The following is a 17,582-nucleotide window of genomic DNA, read 5'->3' as shown; positions in this document are numbered from 1 at the left end:
GAAGCACCAGACACGGAGTCTCACTGTCATCACCTCACTCCTCTCTTGCGAAAGCTGTGCCACTGGCCAAGGAGCTATGGGGTGAGGATACTGTAGAAAATAGGGCACTCCAAGGTATCTGGGATGCTTAGATGCCTGTTCTTCCTGTACCATTTCCTAACTGCCCATACTGTTACCTGGTATATGATGAAGAATAACGTAGCAGAGGCTGTGAGAAAAACAGCATTGTGGGCAAGTTTTTGAGGGTATTATTTATTTCAAAATGTCCTGTTATTTTTCCCTTAGCTGAAAACCCAGACAAAGCAAAACCAGAGAAGTGCTGTGGGGTTTGGGAAACAGATGCAGTAAAAATGTACATTTCAGATAAAATGCACAGTTTTTAAATTCTCAGTACCCAACCATTTTACTAAAGTATTTTTGTTAGATATCTTTTCAGTATGAAACAGGAGTGTTAGTAAACCAAACATTTAATGAAAACAGTTCTTTTTAGTTAAAAAAATCACTTCATTTTGTTGGAAGAAAGAAAGTAAAAGCTGAATTTCAATCAAAAAGCTCTGACTGGCTCTCTAAGAAACCATATGCTGAGTTCAGACAGATGTGTGTGCATGGATGTGTGTGTGTGCAATCCATACAGAGGTGCTATAGAAGAGAATGATTATTTATATATTTAAATTTCTTACACAATAAGTTCATTTGCTTCTGCTCCATTAAAATTAACTCTCCTACGGCCATGACAGCCTTGTCTAATTATTCACTTAATCCACAATCATTAGCATCAACCAAGTGCTTTTCTCTGTCTTCTAGAAAAAAAGGACTTTGAAGGGTTCTGTGGAACTTTCCAGGATTAAATGCGTGGAAATTGTGAAAAGTGACATCATCATTCCCTGTCAGTATAAATACCCTTTCCAGGTGAGTCTGTTGACCATAGTGCTGGAGATATCACTTCATGGTGCAGTTATTAATGAACCCAACGCTGGGGGTGAACAACAATGAAGGAAGAAAAAGCAGATTGGGGCTGGAAATGAACTGGGGAGTCAGAGTGTCATTACAAGCTCCATAAACCCTTACACTCAGTTTTAAAAGGGAAAGGATCAACAGATCTAATGCTATCCCTCACTTAATACAATGGTCAGTGATCCCACTAACTCATGTTCAGAGAAAACCTCATCTTTCACATGGATTCTGTCCTTCTGACAAATCATGAAGTAGCTTGTGGAGTTTTCTCTAAATTTTCATTTGAACAGTAGAACTGCAGCTTCATCATGCTCTAGTCTGAGCCCTGGAAACATTACATTACAGACCTCTTGGAATAGAGAGGAAATAATTTCCCAAACTAGGTTGAGTCAGGAAATCCTCTTTCCAGCTCAGGATGTTTCCTAGACAGGATGGTACAAATTGCCCTGGAATATTGCAAAATGTTGCATAATAAGCACTGAAGAAACCAGGTATCAGAGTGTTACAGCCTTGTTTGAGGACATTTGGAAGCCCATTTGGAGAAGATGTTGCTATATGCTGCAAACAGCTCCTGATGAGCAGCAGGAAAACTCTCAACTGGGGCTGGGTAGGAGCTGCCTGGCTGCAGGAAAGCTTGATGGGGAACCTCATATTCTCTGAACTTCGGTGAACATGGACTAGAGAAGGAATAAATGCTCAGATCTGTTTGTTTTCAGTCTGAATTTTCAAACCTGTATTTCCATAGCTCCATTGCTTGTAGGAACAACAAAACAAAGTGAAAGTAGTAGCCAGTACTGGTGGGATGGTGACAGTGAACTAGTCACGATGCTGCACTGAGGTCATGGTAATCACTCCTGCTTGTAGCACATCTGAATTTTGTCCCACACTCACTTCTGTGGTACTTTGCAAAATTATATTGTAATTTGCAAAATTGCATCTCAGCTGCACTGCCTATAAATCTTCTGTGGAACCACCAGTGGCTTTTACTTTTGTGTGGCTCATCCTGCAAGTGAGCTCCTTGCAGAGGGGCATGAAATGAGTTGGGGCAGCTGTGCATGCTCATGGCTCTATCTTTGGGAGATCTGTTTACTGCATATTTCAAAGTCTGCCTTGAATTGTCAAAACATTATAGTGGCATAACAATAATATCAACAGGAGTGGCTTTAAATTAGTGGGAGTTGTTCCTCCCCTTTTTCTGTTTTATCTGTCTGTAGCATGCAAAGCAACTGTGTCACATAGCTGTCTGCAAGTGCCTGCAAGGACTTCAGACCAAGAGATAGAAAATGCTTCCTGTTCTTCAGAGAATAATCAAAATTGCCTCATCTACACCTGTGGAGATACTTTAAATAATAGCTGCTGTCTTGTAGAAACCTCTCTTTGGAAAGTTGTTGTGGTTTAACCCCAGCTAGCAAGCAAGAACCACCAGCTGCTCACACACTCCCCCAGCAATGGGATGGGGGAGAGAATCAGAAGGGTAAAAGTTAGAAAAACTCATGGGTTGAGATAAAGACAGTTTAACAGAGAAAGCAAAAGCTTCATACACAAGCAAAACAAAACAAGGAATTAATTCACTGCTTCCCATGGGCAGGAGGTGTTCAGCACCTCCAGAAGAGCAGGGACCATCGTGTAACAATTCCATGGGAAGACAAATGTCATCACTCCAGATGTCCCTCCTTCCTCCCACCTTATATACTGAGCATGATGTCCTATGGTATGGAACATCCCTTTGGTCAGTTTGGGTCACCTGTCCCAGCTGTGTCTCCTCCCAATCTCCCATGCACCCCCACTTCCCTTCCAGTGTTGCAGTACAGAAAGCAGCAAAGGCCTTGGCTCTGTGTGAGCTCTGCTCAGCAGCAACAAAAACATCTCTATCAAACCTGTGCCCTGCACAAATCCTCAACACAGCCCCACACTCCCCATTGTGAAGAAAGTTAACTCCACTTCAGCCCAAAGCAGCACAGGTCAAAGTTTTTCAAAGCATCTGTGCATTGATGGGACCAGGTCCCATTTGGAATGAAATTGTTGAGCTAAATATTGGAAGAGAAATGTAAATTATGTGTTACATCAAATTTTAGGCCCAAATGTAGTAATTAAATTCAGTTTCTGTGTAATTTCTGTTCTTGAGATGATTTTAGTCCCTGGTCTGAAACTTCACAAGTGTTCTGTATTTCTCTTCCGTTGTTTGTTTGCCATTCAGGCCAAGTTGATGAAAACAGCATTTTGATTTCTCATTGATCATCTGTTTCACCTTCTTGCTTCCCCTCTATAATACTACTGAAAGCTATCAAAAACTTTGAAGAATAATAGTGTTCCAGATAATCTCCAGGGAGCTGCTAGAGTTTTACACTGACACACAGACACACAAAAAAGCAACATTTGGCTCTTAAGTGAAGGTATCTTACAAGGACTTGCTAAGAAACAGATGCCATCTTCCCAGAGAAATGGGGTTTTAGAAGGATAAACTGCAGTCAGTAACAGGCTGAATCCTCTGCAGATTGAAATTGCTCCATCTCTGTTGATTTCACAGGCATTTCTTAACAGCATAAAATTGATCTAAACCAGTGCTTGTCTGGAATTCTTTCTCAATCAGAACTTCTACTCCAATTCAAATAATCAAAAGTCAGTGAGGTTAAGAGATGCTTCTGAACAGGCATTGTCTTACCCCACTTCCCCACACCATTATTTTGTGTGTAACTTGGGGCTGCTGCCTGTTTCCTTTGGTGACTCCATCATGCCCAGCATATCTGGGATTGCTTCTCATGGCTGGTTCCCTTCTTGTCTCCCCTCTCCAGATCATCCACGATAACTACATACTCTACGTGTTTGCACCCAATCGTGAGAGCAGGCAGAGATGGGTCCTTACACTGAAGGAAGGTAATAAAACCCCTGTGCTCACCTAATTGTTGAAGTTACCTATCCCTGACCAGTTTTGACACAAGCTGTTTGGCTACATTAGAAAAATAAACCCCTGTGTTAATAAACATTGTGCTTTTGAGTACACTGTAGAAATCTAGGATTGAAGATGGTTACATGCAAATTCTTTATATAAGGGAGTCAACTTCTACACAGTGTTTAGTAGTGTAAGCATTAGTAGTGCTTACAGTACTGCAGGAATAAGGTTTTAGCAAGATATCAAGCAGAAAGATCATTTAGGGAGTTCTGGGGTTTTCTTTTCATTTTCCTTGTGAAAGCCAACAAGTAGAACAAAATCACAGTGCAAAGACTCCTGGATGACAACAGTTGCCCAGGGATGTGGGGGCTGCCCCAGCCCTGGTGGTGTTCAAGGCCAGCCTTGAGCAACCTGATCTAGTGAGGAGGTGTCCCTGCCCAGGGCAGGGAGTTGGGACTAGATGATCTGTAAGGTCCATTCCAACCCTTAAATTCTATGATTCTATGAAATTTGGTGGGTGTGGAGGTTGTGGAGTCTTCCTCACTGGAGATGTTCCAGAACCATCTGCACACAATCCTGTTCCATGTGCTCCAGGATGACACTGCTTGAGTAGGCTGGACTAGATAATCCACTGTGTTCCCTTCCAACCTTACCCATTCTATGATTTGTCTCTTTCCAGGATAAACTGTTAATATGTTACTGTAATTTGAGGTTTCTTATTTGGGAAGAGACAAGGATTTTTTTTCTACACCTATTTTTTTTAAATCAATCTTTTCTACAGAGAAGACTTTTTAGCTCTTATTAATCAATTTTTTGATTAGACAGCAGCCTTCTGAGAGAACCATGATTATTAAGAAACATTTTTGCGGGCAGTTTTCATTTCCTGTTCGGCTCCTGAATTGCGCTGTGGTTCACTGCCATGGTGCTCAAGCGAAGGCACAAGAACTAACCACTGCCTGCAGAGATGGAGCACAGTGCTTGACATGTTACTTAGTTACATGAAAATTGCACCAGGCTTCTGTCATAGCTTTTTCTTCCTTTATAGCACGAGCTACTGTACTGTTCCTTTGGAAAGCATTGTGCCTGATGGAGATATTATGAAGTTCATGCACTGATTCTTGCAACTAGTTATTTCCCTTCTGGAGTGCACCTGCTCCAAGCTTCTACTTTCTCACCTCTTAATCTTAGAATTTTAGGGGTTGGAATGGACCTTACAGATCATCTAGTCCCAACCCCCTGCCATGAGCAGAGACACCTCCCCGCCAGACCAGGTTGCTCAAAGCTTCATCCATCTCCTCTCTTTGAACATTGCCAGGGTTCCTTTTGTTCAACATTTTGAGACTGTCCTCTCCCTTGGATAATTTGAATAGTCTCTTGAAACAGACCAGCAGAAATTTTTTTTAGCATTTTCAGGAAGATGATTTTTACGGATAGAGAGGCTGAGCTTTATAAAGGGCTTTAATCATTCATGCAGACATTCAAGACTGGTATTTACATGGGCCAAAAATGTTTAGTACTGGTGAATGCCAGCTTGTATAGCTCCTTTTGAACACCAAGGCAAAGCAGCAAGTGTCCTGAGAATAATCAATATATGGCCTGCCAGATTTTATATCTTTTTATGTGACCTTCCTTCTCTGCTTTTGGTGCTTTATCATTTTAAAGACTCATGCTGGTAGGACTCTGTTCTACCACAGCAGAGAGATATGGGCTTCAGCAGCAGCAGGAAGGCTATTCCTCCACATTGATGGTGGCATTCACTCTGGTTTTGGGAGAAAGGGAAACATTAATGGAGAAGGTTGATAATGCTCACTAAAACTTAGTTTGACAAGAATAAGAAGCTTCTTTAAAGTGCAGATTATTTCCATTTAGTTCTAGATATCTGTTAGAGTTGATATGGATGCAAATAAATTCATTTTCCCTCTTCTATTTCCCTTGACATTTTCCAGAAACCAGAAGCAACAACAGTTTGGTTTCAAAGTGTCATCCAGATTTTTGGTTAGATGGCAAGTGGAGATGCTGTGCTCAGACAGAGAAGATGGCAGTTGGCTGTGTGGAGTATGACCCCACCAAAAATGGTATGGGATTTGTTAAAACCTTGAAATGTTCATTCCTAGCAAAGGTAAAGGATCGAATCTGTCTTGGTGTTACATTTCCATCAAGAGGTGTTGCTGCCTTCTTGGGATATTCTAGCTTATCTTTTACTGTGTGTGGCAATCTTGGTTTTGAATTCACACTATCCTCTGTGTGATGCTTGATGCTGTCTTTGGAATGAGATGGAGAACTAAGAACTTCATCAGCTGTGGTCTGTCAATAAGCCATAACAACAACTTTCTTGAGATACATGCATGCAACTCTGTGTGTCCTGTTTTGTCCTCTGTGTGTGTGTCCTGTTTTGTCCTAACCATATTTCCTCTGTGGTTTCAATGGCCAAGCGTAATCTTTACTTTGTCACCTGAAAAAGCATAGAAGTGGTCAATCATTCTTCACCCAAAAAAACTTCTACCTTGTATCTGGTGATTCTTTAAGCAATCTGTACCCCAGTTTCAAACCCCTGCTGCATGGCTGAGATTCACTGTGTAGGTGCAGTTGGCTTGTCTTGCTCTAGAAGTCCAAGGCTTGCTATTCACTGGGTTTGTATCACCTGTGTCAATTCATTACACTTATGGTTTCTCCTCCGGTTTTGTCCAGATCTACTTCAAATTATCTTTCTTGATTTCATTTTAGCCTCAAAGAAGCCCCTTCCTCCCACTCCTGAAGACAACTGGGTGAGTGCAATGAGGCATACTAGGCTGTTCTTGTGTCCTGATTAACTAGCAGTGGGAAATATGTCCTCATTAAGGTTCACCATGGTGCAGTGACCTAGAATATCACCTGAGATAACATTCCCTGGACATTTTCTTTGCAACTTAAATTTTTATAGGAAACTCATCGTTTGAAAGTGCTAAAAATTCTCATGCTACCACCACACCCCACCAGATGCCCTGGTGTGCTTTCCTAGCTTTGAGGCTTTTGAGCCCAGAGGATGCCAATGCTGACAGGGAGGTATAATTTTAGAGAGCACTGGGTTTTAGGAATATGAATACGATGATCCTTTTGCCTAATTTGTGCAGGAATTGTTCCTAGACCCAAAGGAAACCTTGGTCATAGCCATATATGACTATAATGCCCAGAATCCACAAGAGCTGACGTTACGATATAACGAGGAGTATTATCTGATTGACAGCTCTGAGGAGCATTGGTGGCTGGTTCAAGATAAGAATGGGTAAGTCCCTTTTCAACAGCTAATTTGCAAATCCTTTCTAAACCCGTTTGTTCTTCCGCTAACATGTGCTAGCTTCTTGTTTAATTTTTTGAAGCATCCTCTGATATACAGGGAAAAAAGTGTTGGAAGGTTATTTAGGGTAACTTTCCTCTGTTTGATGATGCTTGTATTTAAGCAGCTGAAAAAAAAAGGATCTGAAAGTATTTGTAAAGAAATAAACTGTCCTTAGCTCAGGCTGATCTGTGCTGTGATACATATAGGGGAAAAACATTGTGAAACTCTGCAAGTTTAGAGGTGCAATCAGTTGTTTTCTTCTCCACTAACCCTACTAAATACATAACAACCAGCACTTCAATCATGCAAAGAGCAGGCAAATCTTTCAAGCTGACTCCTACAGATGCAGAGAAAATCCTCTCTGTCAGCACACTCACACCATGTTGCATCTCATCAGGCATGAAGGCTACGTGCCAAGCAGCTACCTGGCGGAAAAATCACCCGAGAATCTGCAAATATATGAGTAAGTTGTGCCTATGTTTTTCTTGTACCTCTGAGTGCCCTGGAATTGAAGCTACAAGTTTCAAATGCCCCTACCCCACACCACATGTCACTGCTAGTCCTGGGGATGCTCAATCCAGAAGCTTTTCAGCAGAAAGTTTCCTAGCCTAGAAATGCTGACTCAGAGTTTTTTTATGTTTTCAGATGGTACAATAAGAACATCAGCAGAAGCAAAGCAGAAACACTCCTCAGGGATGAGGTAAACCAGTGTTATCTATGGGGTGGAGGGGAAATAATAATGAATTAATGACAAATGAAGCCTGCAAGGGTTGCTTTGTGTAAGAGAGCTGAACCCTGGGTTCCTGCTGTGTTGCTGTCCTTGATGTGTGATGCGAGATAAAGGACCATCAGCACATTCCCCTTACTATCCAAAGCTGAGCCATCCTGCTTTGGCCAAACACACCCAACAACTGGCACTGGTGGAAAACACTGTTTCAGAACACTGTCAGCTGAACACTGTGATTTTAGTTCATCTTTCCTGCCTCTGCAGGAGACCTGCAGATGACAGTAGCTCTCTGAAAATCTAACCAATCTCATGCTGAAATATTTTGGGTGAAAGCCACAAGTATGCATTTGGGTTTTGCTTTTTTAGTTTTGTGTGTTTGTGTGTGCATGTGAGCATCTTTAATTTTTCAGTTGAACCAGAGTTTTCCAGTGAAGACTGTACTGAAAATATAAAGAAAATGCTTTTTGTACAAATTTTCCACACAAACACAGCCTTAGTTTTTAAGTCAGGCTCTTACATTAACAGGTGCCTTGAATAAAGAGTTGTTTTGTGGAATAATAGTACTTTTCATGTGGTTTTAAAAATTCTTCTAAATCCTATAAACTCCTACATGACATGCCCACCCGTGGTTTATTGATCTTATTTTTCCTTTTGGTCCTACCAGCCTGACTTTTTTACCAGCAAACTATCCCCATGTGGCTGCAGAGACTTCTGGTTCAAAACCTTGCAGCCCCCACAGCTCCCCCCAAAACATAGCCAAGCTCGTGAGTGATCTTTGGCCAGGCTTGGTGTCAAGTGATATGGAAGGGTAAGAAGAGAGCTTAAAGTTTAACTCAGACAGGATGCTGTCTCCAAAGCTTGCCTACCTCCAATACTTGCCAGGGAGATGAGCCCTGAAGTCCTCACTATGCATGATACAGATGCTTCTACAGCAGCACCTGAAGACTCTTCTTAGAGCTTCCCTGTGCTAGATATTGTGTCGTGCAGATGTTGTGCAGACATTGAAGAGCCAACCTGTCAAAGTTTGTAGCTCAGCAGTCTGATCCTACCTGGGCACAGCTGCACACTGAGAGTCAGCAGCTCATACCCAGGGGATGCAGTAGCAGCCTCAGCCTCTGTGTTCACCTGGAGCTGATCAGTCCCCTGAGGACGTGGGAAGGAAGGGCCAAGGCAGGGTGCACTTGGTGGATTAGGTTTGCACCAAGTGTTGTGGGTGGGCAGAAGACATATGAAATGGAGGAAATCTGCCATGAAAAGCAAAGGAGGGAATGAAATAATCAGGCACTTGGGATGCCAGATGAAATCATCTTTATCTGCAAGCAGAAGAAAAATGTGAGGTTTATTATCAATATATAGATCAGTACAGCACATTCCACCCAAACTGTGATGTTAAATCTTCCCCTTTGCCATCTCATCCCTCAGAGCCTGGCCCTGCCAGGATCATGGTCAGTGAGGCATTTTAGCATTCAGATGAGTAGAAAACAATTACAAATTAGAAAGGCAAACTGTTCCATGAGTGCCAGAGTGGAAGAAGACTGCTTTCCTACCTAAACATTTACATTTAGATACTGGATGACTGGTGTACCTATGAAAGGGCAGGATCATGTCCAAACTTTTCCCATTTGTGACACATTAGCAAATTATCTTTCTTACACTTCCATATGGATTCTCTGGTATTGGATAAATTGTATTCTTGTTCCATAGCTGCTCATTCAACAGAGAGCACTCGTTGGGGTTTGCCTTTCCACTCGGCTGCACATTGCATTGAACATGTGTTCTGTCAGATAGGGTTGAAGGCAATCAATGGGTTCAAAATTTCTAGAGGAGAGGCTGGGAGGAACAGAGAGACACACACATGTACCTAGCACATGCATGTAAGTCTCATTTCCTCAGGAAACTGAGGTAAGAAAACATAGCACCCAAGAGACACCAGTGGGGTGTACCTGCAGGCCCTGGGCAGCCACCACAGCTGTGCATGGAACACTCCAAGCTCAGTCAGTGGGCTGATGGCTCTTGTTTTTCCTACATGTTTAGCAAATCCTCGTGACTGAGAAGCAGACAGGGCTGAAATGAGCACAGTTTTGCCCCGAGTCTGCTTCTTTTTTTTTTTTCCGTTGTGTCTCTAACCAGTTTTCTTTCCTTTGCTCCTGTTCCAGGGTAGGGAAGGTGCCTTCATGGTGAGAGATTCGAGGCAGCCTGGCATGTACACAGTCTCTGTTTTCACCAAAGCATTAAGGTACAGCTGAGCTCAGCAGCTTTTCACATCAATTACATCAATGAAATGGCTTCTATTAGTGTGTAATCTCTGTATAGTTGTTTTGGCATTATAAAGAGAGAGCAGAAGGCTCATGAAAATGATAGAGGAAAGCAGTTCCAAAAAAGGCAGAAGAGTCAGCTGCCAGTTGCAACGAGTATTAAAGGCTCCAATTCTCCCTGCATCTAAATATATGCCTATAAATAGTGCCTTAGACACCACTGGGGTTGTAATTCTGATGGAATTGTCCCCCCAGCTCAAGTGTCAGTAGGATCAACATGGACTGTGTGCTGGACTCATCAGACATGGGTGGTACAGGACTAGTGAAAGGGTTTCAGTGATGGGGCAGAAAGGTTTGTTTCACAAAGAAGAGACAGAGAAACTTAGTACTCAATCAGGAAACCTCAGCCTTTCTAGAGATGAGACCATCTATGAGTGAGAGGGCGAACATACCAGTACACAATCTTCATTAGCAACTGCAGCTCACTCCTTGCTCCTCCCCCATTCATGCTGAGGGAAGGTTCTTCCCTTTGCTCACTTGCTCCTCTTCTGTTTATACTCCAGATTCCTGTCTTTTTGCTGCAACCTAGTTTTCCTCAAAGAAAACCTCCTCTTTTTCAGCACAGACAACAATCCTGTTATAAAGCATTATCACATCAATGAAACAACTGACTTTCCCAAGCGATATTACTTGGCAGAAAAGCACGTGTTTGACTGCATCCCTGAGCTCATCAACTACCACCAGCACAATGCAGCAGGTGAGTGAAGGCTGATGCTGACCAGGGAAGTTGCTGGGTTACCATGCAGCCAGATGACTGTTTTGAATGAAGGAAGGCTCCCAAGCCCTCTATCCTTACAATGAAATGTTAAATGGCATCACCTTTTCTTCCCCTTATCCTGTCACTTGGGTGGCAGGAAAATTACCATTTCAGGCAAGCTTCCAGCTTCCAGCATTACATCTTCACTCTGACTGTCCTTCTAAGACTGTCTACGACCAAAACAGATGTCATAATGACATACTACAGAGAGTCCTGGAGGAGTATCATCACTGCTAGGCCAAGATACCTGTTTGAATTACACTGCAGGGTCTTCCTGCCCAGGAGGTGATACATCCTTGGGCCTTGATTTGACACAAAATCAAGAACATGGCCAGGATCCATAGCCAGACATGGGAGTCACCAAAGACTTCCATCCATACAGTCCAGGAGTACCAAGAGAAACCCTAGGCTTAAAAAATGCCCTACTAATAAAAGGTATCACTTGAAATTTTATCAGCTCACATTTGCTGACAGAGTGAAAACAGGAAATAAGCTGAATCTGCTCAGATTTGGCTTCCTTCTCACAGGCTGAACACAGGCTCAGCTGCCCTCAAGTGGAGCTGAGAACTCAGTACAATAAATCTGCTTCCAGTATCCAAATTGCCTACTGGGGTAGTGACAGCCACACTTGTCATGGCTGTGACAATAACTGGAACACACCTTTCCCTCTGTCACTCAGGTCTCGTCACTCGTCTGCGCTATCCAGTCTCTTCTTGGAGGAAAAAGGCCCCGATCACTGCAGGGCTGAGCTATGGTATGGTACTCTCACCACTATATGGGATTCACACTCCTTGTTGGTTAGCTGGATAATCCTGCTTATCCCCAGGGATATTTCTGAATATTCATGTGACTATCACTGCAGTAAATAGCTTTCTTCAGATCTGTATACTGCACTGTTCACAAGATTATCATCTTTGTCATTACCATTGATAACTGGAGTAACTGACCGTGCCATGCCTTGAGGGAGTGATGAGATCCCTGAGGTCTCAATGAAGACAACATTAAACACTGAAATGAATGCTGAACAAAGGGCATGGGAGTGGGAGTATAGCCCAATTTGATGAAAGCTGAGTCCCTCCTGAAAGATGCCTCCATTTGAGTACTGTTGTCAACAGAATTTTGCTGGTATCATCGTTGCTGTAATTCTTGGAGACATCAAAGAAAGTCAAACCCATGTTGTGCTTGGTAGTGCTCATATGTATGGTAGAAAGAATCCTCCCTGACAAACTGGATAGACAAGAGAAAGGGGGAAAAAAGGGGATGTTGTTGTTCCTACTCTTGACCATGACCTACAGCATGGACTAGTCAAATGAGCTATGAAAGGTCAGACAGGCAATTTGAGAGAGAGCCAGAAAGTTTCCCTTAGAGTCCTTTCTCAATGCTTAACCCACAAAAGCTTTTTGTTTGACATTTTACTGCTGGATCCTTATTCTTTCTCCCTTACAATCTACAGGAAAATTAGTCATTAACTCCTCTGAGCTGATCCGTGTGCAGGAAATTGGCAGTGGTCAGTTTGGGGTGGTCTACCTTGGCTATTTGCTGGACAACACGAAAGTAGCCATAAAGACCATCCGTGAAGGAGCAATGTCTGAAGAGGATTTCATTGAGGAAGCTAAAGTCTTGATGTAAGTAGTAGATTCACCAAGAAAATCAAACCCCGTGGGATTCATAAGGCTGAACCAAAGTGTTGCAATAATGTCCAGGAGTATGAATGGGGAATTCAAACTTGGATTATCTACTATGTTTCTAAATAGTATCTAGAGAGACAGGTGACCTCTGGTGGCTACATACCAAGGCAATTCCAAGAGGAGGTGAATTACTGTGCTTCTAAGTCTATCAATATCCAGAATGGTCTTCCAGGCCCCTGCTGTTCTGGAAGGAAGGGTTAATTGATGATGCATTTTGGAGGGCAAAGTGGGTTTTGCCCAAAATAATTAGATGGAGAAATCTCTTAAAATTTGAGAGTAATTTTATTGAAAAACCTTACCCGCAAAATTTTTTCACTTTGCACAACTAAACAGTTTTCTCTTTGGTTTTATTTACTTTGTATGTTTTACATTTTCCTCCCTTCAAAACAGAAATTGATTTTATTTTTGTTCAACTGGGTGATTTTTTCATACAGAAAAGTCTTGTGGTGACCATTACCATTAAAATGGGATGATACTTAGTCCTACTTGACATTAGACTTGCTAGACAGGTTGGTCTTTGCAGTGAGCAGGGTGCAGTGGGGTGGCATGAGTGGCTGTGTATAACACACTTGCTGTAAGGATATTTCAGCCTGTTTTCCACCTTCCCTCCCTATCCCACAGGAAGCTGTCTCACCCCAAGCTAGTCCAGCTTTATGGTGTGTGCTTTGAGAATGCTCCCATAAGCCTGGTGTTCGAGTTCATGGAGCACGGCTGCTTGTCCGACTACCTCAGGAGCCAGCGGGGCAGTTTTTCAAAGGAAACTCTGCTGGGGATGTGCCAAGATGTGTGTGAAGGAATGGCTTACCTGGAACAAAACTCTGTTATCCACAGAGACCTGGTATGTTAGTCCCACATGGATTTTTTTCTTTGCTCCAGGTGGGCTTTTTCCTGTGCTTTCTTCCTTTCTTAATTTCAGCTTCCATACTCCTCCTGCCTGTTTATAGAGGATCCTGTATCTGCCCTTGTTGTAGAAGCAGCATCAATACTTTAGGGGGGAAAAAACAACAACCCCTGGAGCTCTGATTAATCTATTTCCCTTAATTATGTTGGGGAGAGAATAAATGAGGATATAAATTTTGTCTCTTTTACTGAGTGGACTCTTTTGCTCCCCAAGAGCCACAGTTCCCAGGAACTGACCACTCTTCATGTCTACAATCAGTGAAGATGGCAAAAAGACCTGTTCTGGCATAACTCATCTATAAACATGCATTGATGATAAAATACTGTTGATTACATGGTGTTCAATCAAGCTGCTTCAGTCACTGCTGCTGTTTCACTAGGCAAGCAAGGACTGCGAGTAGCTGTGGGTGTTTTAGGGTCTTTCTCCACCCTTGCTGGGCAATTCAGGCCTGCAAGTCAGTCAGACTGAAGGTTGACCAGCTTTTCTGGGAACAGGGAAATGCTGGCTGTAAAACATACAGAAAGCATGAGAACCTCAGGGTTTTGTCCTCTTTGTATGGCATGATGTCCCTGTGATGCTCCTTTTTTTAAGCACTATCTGCTCTGTCAGGATAAAAGCCACTGAGTGGCTGTGACAGTCTTTCAGCTCTGACCCCCTCTCTTTTGCACCTTCTCTTCTTGTAGGCTGCCAGGAACTGCCTGGTGGGAGAATCCCACGTGGTCAAAGTGTCTGACTTCGGGATGTCGAGGTAATGGCACCAAGGCTGCACATGCTCCCTGCAAGGCTGTCACAGGATGAGGAGTTACTCAGCACTCTGCCTTCTTCACCTTTTCTAGGATTGTCCTTGATGATCAGTACACCAGCTCCACGGGTACCAAGTTTCCAGTCAAGTGGTCTGCTCCAGAGGTTTTCTCCTACAGCAACTACAGCACCAAATCTGACGTTTGGTCATTTGGTAAGAAACTCTTGTCGAAATGGGAAAAATTCAACAAAGCTCAGAAAACTTAGGGGCTCAGTCCTCAAGTAAACTCTTCTAAATGCTACATCCTCTGGACTCCAAGAGTGTTTTGCCTGAATAATGGCTTAGGAAAGCCTAAATCATTTAAGAGAAAGAAAGGAGAGCATAGCAAACTACCTAGATACTTTGGAACACTGCAAATATTGCCAGTTTAATGTATTATACATGTATTAATGTATAAATATGAACTCATGCTGACACAGAGGGAGTGTCCAAGAAAAGGCTGGAGAGTCGCTGACAAAATTTGGAGAGGAGAGGAAAGGAGAGAGGAGAGGAGAAATACATTTAGGCACTTTTTCCCACATGTCAGTCCCAGACACTGATACTTCACTCTGCCTTTCCAAGTTTGCTCTGCTTTATGCTATTTGCTTTATGCTGATCTGAAAATACTATTTCACTGCTCACATTTCTCACCTCATTTCCTGCTCCCCAATGCATTGTTTCATGATTTGCTTCCATTCTTTGGTCTCCCTTCTGGACCCTCATAGATAAGAACACTGCTGTGTATTTTTTCCCCAAAGCCATAACAAAGGCTATCCCCTGGGCTGTAGATCTGGCACACTCATGGACATGGCCCCTGTTCAACCAACATGCAAATCACTGTAGCACAGAATGATTTGGGGCAGTGTGCTGTGCACAGCACACAGTCCATGAGGTGCCACTCAGCTCTGAGCCCAGCAGTAAATAATGCAGGATTATACTTTGCTAGTCTGTGCTTCCCCTTGGCCTTTGCTGTCTTATGCTGCAGCTGAAGTTGTGCATTCCTGGAGTGGGCTATGAGCAGGATGGTGAGAGATGGATGCTCAGGCTCACACAGCCTCCTTCACAAACTCAACATGGAGATGCTTCAGAGAGCACCATTCCCCTTTCCATGTTCCCTGGCATGTGGAGGAGGCTGTCAGCACTCACCATGTAATGACAAGGGACAGCTTTTGCCAGTGGAGCTATTTCTGACACCTCATAGCAAAGTGGCAGTGGCATGGGGAGAGGTGCTACTTTGGTAAGAATGTTCTTCTGCTTCACAAATTGGAAACTGGCCTGTACAGAGAGCTAGATGCTTCCAAAAAGGCTGCTCAGATTGACTGACAGTCAAGCCAAGCCTGGTGAAGTTAGCTGCCTCCAGTTTCAGGTCTGCTTTCTGACACATAACACAGACTTCATCTGCCTCAGGGAAAGACATTCCTGTGTGCTAGACTATTACAAAGTAAGATGCAGAGAAGTCAAACTGGTACTTCCACACATTCCAGTGCTCAGTAGAGATCCTGGTTGCCATCCTCCAATTGTACAGCTGTCCTGCCTGATTTTTCAGATGTGTACTGAGAATCCAAGTGAAAATGCTTTTCCAAGTAACTGACACCAATGTTGAGCTGCAGAGAAGAGCAGGTGGATGGTGGCCATGGACCTGTTGAGGATTTTAGTTGCTTCTTTGTGATTTTTCTCATTTGTTTGCTTTAGGAGTGCTGATGTGGGAGGTCTTCAGTGAAGGTAAAATCCCCTATGAGAATCGCACCAATGCAGAAGTGGTGGAAGAAATCAATGCAGGATTTCGGCTCTACAAACCCAGGTTGGCCTCCAAGGCCATTTATGAGGTCATGAGCCAGTGCTGGAGTATGGTTAGTATTGTAATGGGAGAGCCCTAATTCCCAAAGACAAAAGTTCTCTTCCCCTTGCTTTGAGGAGGGGAGAGAGGTGTACACTTCACATGCCAACACAAGATAAAATCTCAGAGGTCAAGCACTGTAGGTTTCATCTGCCCTAGCAAGCAAACTCTGGGCTCTCTGCACTTTATTTAAGCTGCTGTTCCTATACAGTGTGTTGACTTCACTGAAAAGTCCATGTAGTGCTCCTAATTCAAGTCAATTCAACAGTTTCCTTCTTAAGAAAGCTGCAGATCTGTGGGGCTGAGATCTAGCAGTGATGGCAAAAATGACAACCAATCCATTACAAGGTACTTAATGTCCACTAAGCAAAATTCACCACTAGTAGAAAAGAAACGTTACACAGAAGGAATCTTGTTCTCCTGATGGCGTTTTCTCTACATGGATAGATTGTACCTTTGTTAATACTTAGTATTTTCACAAGGTTTTCCTTGCTAACCTTGCTATTCCTCTCAAGCTGACATTAATGTTCTCCCTCTGTTTTCTCTCCCCTGCTCAGAGGAAAGATGACCGGCCATCCTTTTCTCTTCTGCTGTTTCATCTGAGTGAAATCTCTGAGTTAGATCTGTAATCATGGCACCAGCTGCTCAGCACAGCTAAGAGAGTCCTGAGAGGAGAGAAGGCTGGATTTTCCCCACACAAAGCATTAACAGGAATCCTCTCACCATCAACACTTGCCGTATGCCTGGGGACAAGAAGGCAGCAGAGGCTGGTACTTCCAGACAGACAAGATATCCCTGGGTCTTCCAGAGCCTAGACAGACACAGGCTTTGGTTTGGCCAAGAATGTGGTTTGCATCTTAAAAGCAGAAGCAGCAATTGAGCACAGAATCCTGGACCACACTGTCCAGCAAGGGTATTTCTCCTGAAGATACAGCCTCAAAACTAAGAGATCTGACATTGCTGTTCCGGTTCTGTGAACTCCCAAATGAAGGTCTTCCCTGGAGGAGAAAAAAACCCTGTCTTTAACTGAGGACAAACATTCAGGCATTTCCATATCTCTCTAATTCAGAGTGGGCTGGACCTGAAAGCTCTGAACATGAATAAGCCTGGGAGACCTGGGAACAAGCTGGATTTAGTGCCTGAATTTCCAACGTTAATATTTCAAGGTGATTTTTTCCTTTGCATGATTTTCCTTGCAACTATGACATAACAGGAATAGGATTTGGATACCTGGTAAACCGAAGAGGTGTCTGCATGTGTGAGTTTGTAAGGGAGGAAGGGAAAAAGTAATATGATGAAGAATCTTGAAATTCTCTCAGATTATATAGTGAGTGGGAAAATGGGACTCTGATGCAAATAGAGACACTCTTGGAGGGGGAAGTCAAATCTGAACATTTATATTGTTTTATTCTTCAG

General features: G+C 43.0%; 1 protein-coding gene across 1 annotated transcript in view; it reads left to right on the top strand.

The window, feature by feature from the left end:
• ITK (IL2-inducible T-cell kinase) overlaps window positions 1-16,795 on the top strand; it is a 27,001-nt gene extending 10,206 nt beyond the window's left edge. Inside the window, exons 2-17 of the mRNA XM_009076320.1 lie at window positions 805-909; window positions 3,747-3,828; window positions 5,791-5,919; window positions 6,569-6,609; window positions 6,955-7,106; window positions 7,558-7,623; window positions 7,806-7,860; window positions 10,044-10,123; window positions 10,763-10,899; window positions 11,639-11,713; window positions 12,413-12,584; window positions 13,269-13,485; window positions 14,232-14,296; window positions 14,385-14,503; window positions 16,022-16,179; window positions 16,724-16,795. Of these exons, the coding sequence (XP_009074568.1) occupies window positions 805-909; window positions 3,747-3,828; window positions 5,791-5,919; window positions 6,569-6,609; window positions 6,955-7,106; window positions 7,558-7,623; window positions 7,806-7,860; window positions 10,044-10,123; window positions 10,763-10,899; window positions 11,639-11,713; window positions 12,413-12,584; window positions 13,269-13,485; window positions 14,232-14,296; window positions 14,385-14,503; window positions 16,022-16,179; window positions 16,724-16,795 (1,725 nt within the window). The remainder of the gene's footprint in view (window positions 1-804; window positions 910-3,746; window positions 3,829-5,790; window positions 5,920-6,568; window positions 6,610-6,954; window positions 7,107-7,557; window positions 7,624-7,805; window positions 7,861-10,043; window positions 10,124-10,762; window positions 10,900-11,638; window positions 11,714-12,412; window positions 12,585-13,268; window positions 13,486-14,231; window positions 14,297-14,384; window positions 14,504-16,021; window positions 16,180-16,723) is intronic.
• Window positions 16,796-17,582: the final 787 nt, after the last annotated feature.

The sequence above is a fragment of the Acanthisitta chloris genome, unplaced genomic scaffold (genome assembly GCF_000695815.1).
Source record: "Acanthisitta chloris isolate BGI_N310 unplaced genomic scaffold, ASM69581v1 scaffold23726, whole genome shotgun sequence".
In the NCBI taxonomy this organism is placed as follows: domain Eukaryota; kingdom Metazoa; phylum Chordata; class Aves; order Passeriformes; family Acanthisittidae; genus Acanthisitta; species Acanthisitta chloris.
This window is presented reverse-complemented; position numbering and strand designations above follow the sequence as displayed.